Source organism: Gekko japonicus, unplaced genomic scaffold, assembly GCF_001447785.1.
Source record: "Gekko japonicus isolate JY-2015 unplaced genomic scaffold, Gekko_japonicus_V1.1 scaffold5961, whole genome shotgun sequence".
Taxonomy (NCBI): domain Eukaryota; kingdom Metazoa; phylum Chordata; class Lepidosauria; order Squamata; family Gekkonidae; genus Gekko; species Gekko japonicus.
In genome coordinates this window covers 20,950-35,859 of record NW_015167706.1, presented here as the reverse complement: position 1 = coordinate 35,859, position 14,910 = coordinate 20,950, and the positions used below count along the sequence as shown (strand labels likewise).

Here is a 14,910-nt window from a genome sequence, read left to right as displayed (position 1 = left end):
GCTGACGTCTCTTCTGGTTAGTACTCCACTTTGTCAGTTCTTCCATCCCAGGGCCGGCGCACCTTGTAAAAAGATTTCACCAACAAAGATGACAACACAGTGGTGGTACAGTGGCGGCGGCGGCTCCTATTCAGAAGCCTGGTGGAAGAGCTCAGTCTTACAGGCCCTGCGGAACTGTGCTAGGTCCCGCAGGGCCCTGATCTCTTCCGGGAGTTCATTCCACCAGATAGGAGCTGCCGCCGAAAAAGCCCTGGCAGCAGCATATTTAACAACCTTTGGGGCTGGGATAACCAACAGGTGTTGTGCCCCCGACCGTAGTGCTCTAGGGGGAACATATGGGGACAGGCGGTCCCTCAGGTAAGCTGGACCCTGGCCATATAGGGTTTTATAGGTAAGAACCAGCACTTTGAAGCGGATGTTTGACACAGGAACGGGTTTGCCAACCCGGTTTGCAAGTCTATAGAGGGGATCTGCATCCAAGCCGAAGACTTTGCAAAAATGTCTCATTGTTTCAGCCAAGATGACAATATCACAGATGAGAGAGAGGCCAGGGCCAGGGCCAGGAATTGCCCCTATGCCACAAGACACCAGGGCTACTTTCCATATGAAGGACTCCATAGCAGCCTTCTTCTTCTTCAGGACTTCTTTGGAAAAAGCTGGCATAGCTGTAATTAAAACATCTCTCTTGAGATCATTGAAGTCATTCTCCAAGGTCTCTTGAAGGAGGGGGAAGTCATACATTTGCAAATCCCACCTGGAGATGAGAAAAACCATCGAAACAGATTCTCCTCTTGCCTGTGACAGGTTATCTCTGCAGTATGTCCTAATCTTCTCCAGGCATTTCTCCTCAGAGAAGTCTGGTTTCCTTCTTTCAGAATCTATACTGACATCCACTTTGGTGCGCACATAGTAGAACTTCTTGCTCATCTTCTGAATTTCACGAGCCAGGAGAACATCATTCGTAGTGAAGTGATTTGAGGCAACGATGATGAAGAAATCATACTCCACAAAATGTACCTTCTTCAAGTATTGCTTTGGTTCAAACTGGGGAGTCCCAATTCCTGGAAGATCCCATAGTGTTACTTTGGGGGAGGTGGGATGTGGATATTTCTGCTGCTTCGTTGTTGTTTTCGTGTCCCCAGTTTCGGCTGCACCTTCTTCAAAGTCTGTCATTCCTCGCAGGGCGTTGACAAGCGAAGATTTTCCAGCACCCGACACCCCTGTGATGGCGATGTCAAGGGTGGTGTTCTTTAATAAATCCAAGTCCTTACTGATTTTATCTATCACATCTTGGAGATTTTTATTTTCCAAATCATCCTTCAGGTTTTGAAGTTCTTCTTTTATGATTGCTTTTGAGATGGCAACACCCATGGTGGTTCTTCTCGATTGTTTGCTTGAATGAGAAAATGAAATTAAAGAAGCGAAGCTGTTCATTTAATGTCAGATAATATCCAAGCAATACTTTCCCTTTGACTAAATAGATTTAGTTGTGTGAGAAAACTGATCCATTGAGGGCATTCTTCCCCTGATGGACTGAGAAATCTGTACTTAGTGCATTGGGGATTTATAACAGTGTAATGATGCGGTAACCTTTAAAACACACATTGCTGTCTTTTGTTCCTTTGTTTTAACTGTTTTAAATTGTTTTATCTCATTTTATTGCACCTTGTGCCTTATGGTTGTAAGCCGCCCTGAGCCCGCATGCGGGGAGGGCGGGGTATAAGTGAAATTAAATAAATAAATAAATAAATAAATAAATTTGTGATCATTCCCTCACAAATCCAAAATCACATTACTCCCTCCTCCCTTCTTCACTTTTGTCACGACCGGACCATTTCATTGTGAGCTACATAAGGTTCCCCAAGAGGAAAAATCAAAGCTTGTCGAGTCAGTTCCTGATGGGAAAACCATGCAGAGGGAAAGGCATAAGGCCCCTCTGTCTATGCAGGATGATCTGGATCTGGATAGGCCCCCACATGCCAAGGGCTGCTAACTGTTTGAAGAAACAATGGCCTGCCCCTTTAACAGAGGCTTCATTGGATTTTATTTACCTCTAAACCATAAGGAGCTGTGGTGGCTCAAGTGGTTAAGACGCTGAACTGCAGGCTGTGGAAGGTCAGTAGTTCAGCTGTTCGAGACCCGAGTGCGCCGCATGATGGAGTGAGCTCCCGTCTCTCGTTCCAGCTCCTGCCAACCTAGCAGTTCGAAAGCAAGAAATTGCAAGTAGATAAATAGGTGCCACTTTGGTGGGAAGTGTGCCTTGGTGTTTAGTCATGCTGGCCACGTGACCACAGAAATGTCTTCGGACAGCGCTGGCTCTTCGGCTTTGAAACGGAGATGAGCACCACAACCCTAGAGTCGGCCTCGACTGGCTTTCGAGCAAGGGAACCTTTACCTTTAAACCATAAGAACTTCATCTGCCCATTTGCACACATTAAGCCTCTCTTAAAGGGACGGTACATTTTTCCCAAGGCCTGTTGGCAACTCCACACACATGCCTGAAAATTAAGTTCTCAGCAGGGAACACTAGTTTTTTGTGTGTCAAAGTTCTCCAGGTGACCATGAGGATGTTGTTATGCATGAATTGTCTGTAAGGCATCACATCATACACAATGATCGGGCCAGCCTGTCTCCATTTCACCTGACAAGGCTCATTTTGATATCACATTCTAAGAGGGTGAGGTTAAAGTCACTCAAAGCTTAAAAATAGCCTGTCTCCCGCAGAGGAAAGGAAGATAGCATTCAACGGATGGAGTTCAGGCTTTGGGTACTCAGACAGTTATCTGTCAACATTATTACCGGAATGCCCACTGCACAGTGTCGGGGGATGTTTAGGGTTGTCAAATTCCCTCGTAGCTCTGGCAGGGGATTTGGAGGGATTGCTCCCACGGCGGCAGAGAAAAGTAGTTCATTTTTATACCCCACCCTTTCTTCACTACTCGGAACGCTGTTACCTTCCCACTGAAGCGGTACCTATTTATCTACTTGGAATGTCTTGCTTTCGAACTGCTAGGTTGGCAGGAGCTGGAACTAGAGTTGGGAGCTCACTCCGTCATGCGGCACACTCGGGTCTCGAACTGCTGAACTACCAACCTTCCACGGCCTGCAGTTCAGCGTCTTAATCACTTGAGCCACCGCAGCTCCTACATAACAATTAGTACACCTTTTTTTAATATTGTTCGGAGTCTTTCAGTTCCAAAGCTCACACAATTATCATAAAACTTTCTGCATTGGAGGGCGCAGATGACAGTCCATAAATATACTGGAAGACCGATTCCCCTCTCCCTCCCGGAATATGGAACCCTGGTTTTTTGCCCCTCCCTAATTCGCCAGTAGGTGGCAGCAGTGACTGACAATATTCACTGTCCAATTTGGTGTTGATTTTTATTCTTCCTTTGCTCCAAGCCACTGGGGAGCCGCTACCTCATTCTTTCATTCTTGCTTTAATCCTCTCCACAGTTTTCTGAAGCCCGCCCTCCCCTCTCAAGGACTGTCCAAGGTCAGCCAGCCAGTTTATGGCTCACTGGGAGCCGAAAGTGGGTCACCCTCATTGCAGCCACCTAACCACGCTATACTCTCAGCTCTCTTTAGCTTAGTCAGCATTGGGTATTTCTAACTAGATCTACGTGAAAACGACTCCCACCAACTGTATTAAATGTCTTCTCAAAACACAACACCACCAATATCAAACAAAGTTAATAAAATTACATTCCAACAAAACATAGTATATGTATTTGCAGCCCGTTAGCCACTGAGAAACTCCCCCACTGTATTTTAGCTTCCCCATTGTACAAGGTAAAAAGGTTGACCCCTGAATGGCCATAAAACAGCCATAAATCTATGCAGACGGCCACCATAAAACCAGAAATCAAAGGAAGCGAAAGCCACATGCAGTCTCGACGCTGCCATAAAATCCAGCAGTCAATCAAAGTGAAAGTGGCATGCAATGCAGATGGGAATTTCTGTTCCAGTGTGGGTTTGGTGAGACAGCGGAGCGAATGCTAGATGCAGATTGATTCGGCTGGGGAGCAACACAAGGACTTGATAGATCACAGTAGAAAAGAGCAAGAGTCCAGTAGCCCTTTAAAGACTGACCAAATTTGTGTACTTTGCTACTGCTACAGACAGACGAACACGGCTACCCATCTTGAGCGATCTTGATATAGACCAAGCGTGACGTAAGATAGGGTTGCCAACCTCCAGATGAGCCCCGGAAGCCTTCCAAAATCACAGCTGATCTACGGCCACAGGTATCAGTCCCCCTGGAGGAAATGGCAGTTTCAGTGGGTGCTCTCTATGGCCTCACAACCCCACTGAGCTTACCCTCCCCTGGCCCGAACCCTGCCTTCCCCAAGCATTACCCATAAATCACCAGCAATTTTCCCAGTTAGAGCTGGCAAACCTAGAAGGGAGTTTTGTGCTCCCAGATACGCACCAGCCCTTTTCTGTTTGTGACCGCAGCCCGCAGGGATAAGTGGCTTTCGCTCTCCCCCCTCCCCACCCTCTGCTTTCACCTCCTCAAACTCACCCACCGAGTCACTAGACTCTCTTGTGTCCTCACAGTACCCTAGTGAGAAGGTTAGGCTGGGAGAGAGTGGCTAGCCCAGGGCCTTGTGAAACTTACCTGTGTTCCCCCCTCCCCCCAGAAGCTGAAGAGCTGAAGGTTCAGTGGTGATCAGTTGCTGGATCAGGGGTCTTTCCTTCCCTGCTCCCACAGAAACTCCCTATATATCTATTCTGTGGAACCGGATAGCATCCTGAAGTCCCACTCATATTGAAAGAGAAAGTACATTTTGTTTTCCAGAAAGTTATCCCAAGGGTTTACTGTCCAGGTCGTGCCAGGGCTGCTGACCAGATCATGCCAGGGCGTCAGATGTCTGATAAATAGTAACTGTCAGAGGTCATTTCGGGGGGGATCGCGGGGGATCGCAGGTCCCCCGGGTGAGGTGCGGGGGCGGGGCACATGATGAAGCCCCGCCCCCTGATTCCGGCCACCCCGCTTCCAGCCCTCATTCAGCCAGGAGGAGGCAGGAGAAGAGGGAGGGTAAGTTGCTTCCTTCCCGCCTCTCCCCACCCCTGCCTGCCTGGGGTGAGGGAGGGCCTTGGTGGGGCTTCCTCGCACTCCCGCCGGCCTTGCAGGTCCACCACCGGGTGTGGCATATGCTAATGAGTTATGCTAATGAGTTCCCCTAGCTCTTTTTCTACTAAACAACCCCTGGTAACCGTTCTTAGCACCCCCTGAACTTTTCTTTCAAGGTTGTCATGTGTAACCAAGGTGCCCTGCATACATGGCAGGTGCCCGATGCCACAGGGCTTCACAGTACAAAAATGGAGAGTAGAAAGGAAGTGGCATCAGTCCCGCCCGCAACACACCCTCATCCACGGCCGCCAGCTAAAGCAATGTTCAAAAGCCATATCTTGGATCAGGAATGTGTTTTGAACCCCTGACATGCCGCCTTAGGATTTGAGAAGTCTTTATAGGAGGCATGCCTGCATGACCTAGAAATAAGGCAAGAACGTATCTGAAGGAAAAGGAAGACTGGAGAGAAATCGAAGGTACTGCCGAGAAGAGAGAATGAGCTGCACGGGGTGTATTCAGAAAACCAAGAGATCCATGTGGGATGGGAAGAAATGGCATAATAGAGAGACTTGCCCGTAAGAGATGTGTCAAAAATCATTTTCCGTGCTGAAGTGCAGGGCACCATGAAGCCTGCTGCTCCTTTGCCTGGTCTGCTGAGCTTTTCAGAATTTGGGAGGAGTCATTGTAATGTGAGTTTTGTGATAGGGAGGGCAGGCTTTCTCTGGAGTGGGAGAACTCCCACCTAGCATGCCCAGTTCTTTGCCACCACTTGGTAGAGTGACCAGGGAAATGGTTGGGAAATAGGTTCACATGAGAACCCTGTCTGCAATATAAATGCACAGGTTAAAGTAATTAAATTTTTGGTAGGGTTAATCTCTTTTAGTTAAATAGAAACTATGGGGGGGGAAAGATGTACACAGAAACTTAAGCAAACCCAAAGAAAATTTTAATATGGTAATAGAGTTATAAGAAAATATACTGGTCTCATTGTATGTTTTATGTTTGTAAGTGGATGTTTGTGATGTGTTGTATGTATGTTTGTTTTTGTATAATATGAAAAATAATAAAAGTGTACCTAACTGGTACTTAAAAAAAGAGAGAGAGAGAGAACCCTGTCTGCAACAAGTTTGTCAGCCTTTGTGTAAGATTGGAGAATCTGAATACTCTACACCAGGGGTGTCAAACATGCAACCCGGGGCCCGGATCAGGCCCCCGGAGAGCTTCCATCAGGCCCGCAGTGGAACTGGCCATCTCCTGCTTCCAGTTCTTCTTCTTCTGCTGCATCATAGCTTGCTTCGCCAGACTCTCTTAATCACTTTGCCATTTCATGTTTCCCCCTGGGTCCTAGACTCAGAACTCTGAGCATGAGATTTCTGTGGCGAATGTCAATAAATCAAAAGTAGGTTTGCAACTTATAGAGCTAATATTTTAAGCATGTTTGTATTTTAAGTTAGAAAAAACCTTTGTGTTTGTGTCCTTTATAAAGTTTATATCTCCGCTACCTGGCATTACATTTTATGACACACGTGGCCCAGCCCAACAAGGTCTCATTTATGTCAGATCCAGCCCTCATAGCAAATGAGTTCGACACCCCTGCTCTACATGGGTTCCATATACAAATTGTTTTTAAGACATGAGGAAGGTTTTCCTTCCAAAACATGATTTACACCTAGGATATGTGTCCATATTCAAGTCTGAATGTACAAAAATGTATATGTATGATCCCAGTTCTGGAACTACTTACACATTCATGTCGCATTAGGTTTAATTAGTGATGGTAATGTTACTTCTGCGAAGTTTTTCATTTCTGCAGCTACACATTCCTGTATCAATGCTTTTAGATCTTTTGTGTTTACTTGAATTGTGTTCATTGTGCTTGCTTTTAGCTGATTTTGTATGGTTGTCTGCCCTGGTGACTTTATAGATACTCTCCTGGTCCCACTTGCTCCACTGTTTCCTGTAGCCATTCAATTTTGCTAACAGTATTTATTTTAAGACTAATTTATATTGTGGTTACTTATGTTTCCTTATTTTACCTTTATTTTCCTTCCCCCCCCTATTATTCTTTTTGTTTAACCTTTGTCCCCTTTTCTGTCTCTTAAATAGAGTTTTTTATAATTTTTATTTCTTCCCCCCCATTGTATTCTAACTTGTGTTCTTTTCTTTTATACTTTACTGCTAGTGCCTGTTAATGTCAATCCCCTTCTATGTTCCTCTGTCTCTTTGCTTCTCTGTCCGTTTATTTCCTGCTTCTTGCTTTCGAACTGCTAGGTTGGCAGGAAGGAGGACTGTATCTCTACATTAATCTTAGGGGGCGATATATATATTACCATTCTAACTCAATTTTTAGCACATTCTTTATTAACTTCCCTTTTCTCTCAGTAGCCTGACTCTCTCTGCACCACTGAAGACTTCTTGGCAAGCGGAACTGTCCAAAGGCATAAGTCTAGCATTTCAGGAGAGACATGAAGGAAGATTTACATGAGCGCCACACACAGTTTGATTCCAAATGCTCTTTTGGTCTTTGGAACACTAAATAATTCGTACCTGATCGATATGGTTGCCAACTCTGGGTTCAGAAATACGTGGACATTTGAAGATGGCGCCTGGGAGGATGGGGTTTAGGGAGGGGAGGCACCTCAGTAGGGTATAATGCCATTAGGGTTGCCTGCACCCTCATCAATCCAGTGGAGGGATTTGGGAGGCATTCTGGGGGTGGGCAGGGATGCCCCCCAAGCCCCACCCCCAAGCCGTGACCACCCACAGCCACCCCCCTCCCTCCCTGCTCAAAGATTTAAAGGGCTTCAGCTGCTTCAGCACGTGGCCCATCGAGCAGCTTGAGGGCCCTTTAAGTCTTTTAGCAGGAAGGAGAGGGGCTGTCATCGGCCACAGGTCCGCACCCAAAAAGACTTTGTAAAGGTTATTTTTGCCAGTGAGGTGGTGGCAGTGGTGTGCGCGGGGCTTTTTCCCCAGTGGCAATTCACCACTTGGGATTCAGGCCCATGCCACCGCCCCACTCGCTCTATTCTTTTTCTGCTCCCTCTCAGATTTGTCTCCACCTTCGCCTACCAGCTGAGCTGCCCCTTTTTCCCCTCAGCACACAGGTTTTTCGGCACCTCACGTGGCCCATTTACAATATGCCCCAGAAAACGTTCTCTTTTAGGGTCACTGCCAATGTTCCCTCTAAGCTTTGGAGTCTTGTGAGCAAAAATTCTACTTTCTGAGCTACCGGCATTAAAGTTGTGAGCGAGCGATTGGGCTAACTGCAGAAATTGGTTTGTTATGGAGCCCTCCTTCCTGAGCAGAGACAAAAAATGTGTGAGCCGGTGGCTGAAGAAACTGGGAGCTAGCTCACACTGACTCAGCTTAGAGGGAACACTGGTCACTGCCCTAGATCTCCCCACTCCCCCATCTCTCCATTCTTCAGGTTTCTTAGTTCAGCCCCATTTTGGGTGTGTTTTTTTTGGGCACTGCAGTAAGGCCTGCTATAAAGACTTCTGACATCCTGAGGGAATGTGTCCAAGTTTAGAAACAGCTTCCTGAAGCAAAGTACTGCTTTTCATTACTGTGGCTGGTAGCCGCCAGGGGTAAGGGTGTTTAGTGGACTGAATTTGACCCTGGTTTCTTTTAATTGCCCCATTCCTTGAAAGCCTGTTTCTTCTTTGAAATCTTTATCCACAGCAATAACATTGGGAGCAGGAGGCAGTTGTGGAAGATAAGCACAACAGCTGACAGAAACTCAGGCAGTTTATGGGAAATCACACCGCTGTGTCGCTGGGTGTAACATTCTGAATATCTGGCTTGCTTTCATTTTCACTGCTGCCTCTTATAAAAGAACTCAGAAAAAAAATTCTAGAGGGAGTTCGGGTAGCTGGGAAAGAAAGGCCGCTGAACCAAAGAACTGGTAGCCACCGATTCTCCAGCTTTTCAAAACAGCCCTTGGTGATCAATGTAAGCAATTCTCTCTGGATCTTAAACGTCTTTTCGGGCTTCACAGTAGTGCGGCGGCAGCTGCTGGATCTGTTTATTTATACATACCTTTGGCAGGGAATGTTAACTACTCAGGTGCCTTTCACTGTGTATCAAAGAAGTAAGCTGGTGGAAGAGAGATGTGCTCTGGAGGTTGAAAATAAAGCTGGGTTTTGGTTTTCTCCCACAAACAGAAGTTTGAGAGAAAATTTAAATATGTACAATCCCTACTTTCCTACCAAATTTAAACTTCTTTCACTGATTTAACAACACACAACGCATCACAGACAATATCTTTTAATTCTTGTAATTTGTATTTTTCTTCACCTTTATCATTTTTTAAAATCAAAATTGTTTTTTTCCCTCTTTCCTTTCTAATTCTATAAGAGAGCCATCTAGACGGTTTATTGGCATTTTCAAAGGGGTAAAGTCTATCATATTCTATATTTTTAGCAATTTCTCGTGTCAAAATTATATTCATTTTATGTTGTAATAATTTTAACTTGGTTTTGATTTCTTCATTTTTGGGGTGACTTTTAATTTTATCTTCTTCCATTTTAATTACATTTCTTAGTTGATCATATGTTTTCCTCCTTTGCTGGGTTATCCAAGCATCTTGATTTATAAACCATCCCCTTATAAATGCCTTAAACGAGTCCCATACCATATGTTTTGATGTGTTCTTTAAGAGAGCCAATGTGGTGTAGCTGTTAGCATGTCAGACTAAGATCCGGGAGACCCAGGTTCGAATCCTGCTCTGCCATAGAAACTGGCTGGGTGACCTTGGGCTATTCACTGTCTCTCAGCCTTACCCTCTCACTGGGGTATTGTGAGGATACAACAGAGGGGAGGAGAATGATGTAGGCCACTATAGGTCCCCAGCGGGGAGAAGCATAAGTATAAATGAAATATATAACCCCCTCCACATATTTCCCCATTAGGCAAAGGTAAAGTTTTCCCTTGCTCGAAAGCTAGTCGAATCCGACTCTAGGGTTGCAGTGCTCATCTCCTTTTCCAAGCCGAAGAGCCAGCGCTGTCTGAAGACTTTTCTGTGGTCATGTGGCCGGCATGACTAAATGCCGAGGTGAACAGAAAGCTGTCACCTTCCCATCGAAGCAGTACCTATTTATCTACTTGCAATTTCTTGCTTTCGAACTGCTATGTTGACAAGAGCTAGGGCCAGCTCACTCGGTCGCGTGGCACCCGAGTCTCGAACTGCCGAACGACAGACCTTCCAGTCTGCAGCTTCAGCGTCTTAACCTCTGAGCCACCGTGGCCCCATTACAGATACCTAATATGAGTTTTGTTGTCTTCTTATGAAGGAAACGCAGGGGTCATTTCGTAGAAAAAGAGGTGCAGGAGCTCATTAGCATAATGCATTGGCATAACTTATTTGCATACTCCAAACCCCCTGACATCACCGGAGGTGTGTCAGAAGGCAATACCCACCGCTTAAGCTCCACTGGACTGTTTTGGATTGCTAGCTGTTGGGGGGGGACGTGCAGATCTGTCCTCGCAGAGGAGGGAGAGCTTGTACCTGAAAAAAACTTGGTCTTAAAGGTGCCACTGGACTGTTTTGGGCCGGGGGGGGGTCTGCAACTTACCTGGCTGCTTCTTCCTCTGACTGAGGGCTGCTGGGAGCAGGGGGTGGGGCTTGTTGCATGTGCCCGCCCCCTGGGCTCTTTACTGCCAGAGCTCCGCTCCTGTGCGCTCCTGCAGGAAATGACCCCAGAAGGATCAGTTCTCTCACACACAGCTAAATCCAGGCTGACAAAATAAAGAGTTGTTAGACGTTTACTTGGCGCTGAGTTAACCGTCATCCTTTCTTTTCTTTCTTCGATCAGCCGCTAAGGAGCAACACCATGGGTTCAGGTCCCTCAACAGAAGACATCGGAAAGCCATTGGAAGAGCTGAAGGCAGCTTTGGAGAAAGAGAATAATGATCTCTCTAAACTGATAAGACGTACTGTTCGGGACTTGAATTCACTAACGAATGCCAAACTTGACATCGCCATCACGGGGGTGTCGGGTGCTGGCAAATCGTCACTTGTCAATGCCCTCCGAGGAATGACAGATTGTGAAGAAGGTGCAGCTGAGACTGGGGTAATACAAACAACCATGGAGGCAGAGGGATATCCACATCCCACATTCCCAAACGTCACACTGTGGGATCTCCCAGGAGTTGGGACGCGTGACTTTGAAGCACAGGAATACCTGCAGAAGGTACATTTTGCAAAGTATGACTTTTTCATCATCGTCGCCTCTGTCCGCTTCACCGAGAATGAGGTTATGCTGGCCCAAGAAATTCACAAAATGAATAAGAAATTTTACTACGTGCGCACTAAAATAGATGCCGATATAGAGCCTGAAAGAAGGAAGGCGAAAGGAAGGAAGGAAACCTTCCGTGAGGAAAAAACCCTTGAGAAGATAAGGAAATATTGCTGTGATAATTTGGCCGAGGCAGGGGAATTTCATCCAAGAGTTTTTCTTGTCTCTAGTCATTATTGGAGTAGGTATGATTTCCAGTTTCTGCTAGAGGTCATGGGAAATGAACTGGATGACATCAAGAGATATGCGTTAATCACAGCATTCTCAAATTCCTCGAAAGGAATCCTGAAAAAGAAGAAGGCTTCTATGGAGGCCCTTGTCGGGAAAGTATTGTCTTCTGCTATTGAAACTATTCCAGTCCCAGGTCTCTTTGTTGTTTGCAATATTCCCTTCTTGGAGGCATCAATGAGAGATTTCAGCACAGCCTTCAGCTTGGATGAAGATTCCCTCCATCGACTTGCAAGACAAGTTGGCAAACCTGTTTCTGTGTTGAGTTCAGCTATCAAGAAGACCAGAATAGCCAGCCAAATCGACAGTGAATTTGTAAAGCGTCTATTGAGTAGAATCTGCAGTTATGGAGAAATGAATTTATGGGAAAGGATACTTCTTGTGTTGCGCTCTCTGTTTGCTGGAGCTGATTCTTTTGCGGCTGTCTCCCACATGCTGCAGAGCTTTCTAGATGATGCTGAGGAAGATGCTGTGAACATTTTGGCAACAGCTTTTGGGAATTAAGAGCCCAACCCTGGTAAACTTCCCCTCTGGGGAATGTATGCACACAGCCTATGAATTGCATGGACAAGACAAATAAGCAGAACTCAAGAACTGGTCCTAGGGTTCATACACCTTGTTGTTTCTGTTGGAAGCACATTCTGCCTGGAGGAAAAAAATTCTAACATTGAGGAGGAGGAGCTTGAAGATGCAAACTACCCATCCCGACAGAGAAACTGAAGCACCAATCTGCAAATCATGCAAGGGAACTAAAAGCCAAGAAAGAAAGGAAACTGTCTGTAATGATTTCAAGTTATAAGTGTATGTTCCTTTAAATGATTGGTAAGTGTCAGAAGAACAAGGGGGGATGAAAGAGGAAAATGAGTGAGTGAGGTGATTGGTTGGTGACTGAGAGTGTGTGGGCGGAGCTAGGAGGTGTGTGTGGAGAGAGGGAAGGCTGAATGGTCAGTTAGAAGTCAGCAGCCAGCAGCTGTCAGTTGCGGTCAATCTACACAGAGCCTGAGAAGTAGTCTCCTAACTAGAATCATACCGAGGTGCTGTGAGAGGCATCTATATATCTAATACCAAGTTTCCCCCTCTGTGCGGATATCTAAATTCGTAAATCGGGGACACCTGGAGGGCAGGGAGATCTTCCTGCACACTTGGAGTAGTCTCCAGGTGTGCAGAAAAATCTAAAAAGTTGAAAAAAGTATTATTATTTTTTTAAAGATTTTAAACAAACAAATTTTATTGAGAGTTTTATACAAACAGAAAATAAATCCAACAGGGAAGTCCAAATACAAAGCAAGGGTATTGCAAGAAACCACATTTCTCTAACCATACAAAATAGCAATTTTTAGTTATACAGCAACATTTTGTATTTAGCATTACTGAGATTTTCCCAGTCAAATCTGTCTATGTTGATCTTGTCCAGTAAGGGATACCAAGCATGAAGTGGGCTCATCAATTCATATTCTGTTTGGATTTCTGAATGAAACGTATTAAAATTATCCAACAGGAATAAGTCCCACACCTTATGAAGCCAGTGTTGTATACTTGGAGGGTTCGGATCTTTCCAATGCTTGGCAATCGCTATCTTTGCCACCATGAGTAGAGTACCCACCAACTTTCTACTAGTAAATGAGAACCCATCTGCAGGCCATAATTAAGGCTGGGTCCCATGGAACCTCATAACCAGTTAACTCCTTAACCTTTCTAATGACTAGTAACCAAAATTTCTCAATACTTTTGCACTCCCACCAGCAATGATAGTACGTTGCTTTTTCTCCACATTGTTTCCAGCACAAGTATAAGGGGATATTTAAATTCCCCAAAAAGTAAAAGAGCATTAACGCTCTGGGAACTCAGGGGTGGCTGGCAGCTGGAAGTCGCTCAGTCCTCGCTGTGGGGGGGAAGGGATCGACGGGCCCGGCAGCTGGAAACCACTCAAGCCTTGCCACAGGAGCCGGGGGGGGGGAGAGATTGGCGGCAGAGCTGGGAGGGAGATCAGTGGGCCCGGCAGCTGGAAGCCGCTCAGGCCTCGCCACTGGAGCTGGGGGGGACTTACCTGTGGCCACTTCCTCCTCACCCCTGAGGTCCTCCTGCTTCCACAGGAGGGGAGCCCGGGGGGGAATACACCCCCCCACTAGTATTGCGAGTCCCTCTTCTTGTTAAGATTCTAAAGGAGAAAGAACATATACTTTAAGGGGGCATATTAGGCAAAACCTAATATAGTCGGAGTATTTTAAGAGTGTGAGGGGGGGAAAGCTGGCAGAGACCTGAGCAAAAAGGGAAAGATTTCACTGAGCAACTTAACAAAACATCTTGTAGTCAATACGTTTATTTTACCAATAAAGTTGTATCTTGTTTATGGTTAACCTGGAGTCTTATCCTCAAAACCACATCATCCAATGGAGGAGCTTTAGAGCTTGGGCACGATACTGTGGGAAAGGTTAATTAAAGACTGGAATTAAACTCCTGGTGGCAGCAATAGGTACTTCGAGTGAGAGGAGGAGACAACAAGAAATATAAAACTATGCCACACCTAACGATTTAAAATAAAAGAGAGGTATCGTCACACTGCCTCTAAACTTCTGAATGGGAATCCCTCGCCTACACACTTTCTCCTAAACATTGGAGTGGACCAGGCATTAAAGTGGTGAGCGAGCGATTTGGCTGCTGCATCCATTAGTTTGCTCTGGAGCCGTCCTTCCTGAGCCAAGGCAAAAATGTGTGAGCCAGAGGCTAAAAAACAGCGAGCTAGCTCACACTAACTCAGCTTAGCGGGAACCCTGAATTCATCACACTGCGTCTAAACTTCTGAATGGGAGTCCCTCGCCTACACACTTTCTCCTAAAATGTGGGGTGGACTGTATGACTGAGTAGCACAGGGGCAAATAAGGACAATTTTAAAATTTCTTCACGGAAGCTCTCTCAGTTGTGCTTGATTCAATGTACCCAGTGCCCAGAAGCCCCACGGGAATTGTGGACATCCTGTGCTATTGTCCCCTATTTCCCGTTGCAAATCAAAGACATTCTAGTGGCACAGTTCAAAACACCGAGGCTGATTTCGCACAAGGAGCTGCACCACCGTCACGCCTCCCTTTGCCCCGTTTCCATTGGTCAATTTCACACCCGAAGCTGCGGGGCTGCATTTTGACCCGTGGCTTCGCCCGATTTCCTCCGCAGTTTCGTGGTCCTAAAAAAACAGGATCACGAAACTGCGGGGGAAATCGGGCAAAGCCGCAAGTCAAAATGCAGCCCCACAGCTTCGGGTGTGAAATTGACCAATAGTGTCGGGGCAAACGGCAGTGCAACCGCGAGGCA

The 14,910-nt window shown here is 46.0% G+C and overlaps 1 protein-coding gene across 1 annotated transcript in view; it reads right to left on the bottom strand.

Moving 5' to 3' along the window:
• Positions 1 to 395: 395 nt before the first annotated feature.
• The window catches only part of LOC107112941 (interferon-inducible GTPase 5-like), a gene marked incomplete at both ends in the record, with an annotated part of 33,848 nt that continues 19,333 nt past the window's right edge, over positions 396 to 14,910 (bottom strand). Inside the window, 3 exon segments of the mRNA XM_015414150.1 lie at positions 396 to 1,381; positions 2,243 to 2,259; positions 8,098 to 8,120. Of these exon segments, the coding sequence (XP_015269636.1) occupies positions 396 to 1,381; positions 2,243 to 2,259; positions 8,098 to 8,120 (1,026 nt within the window).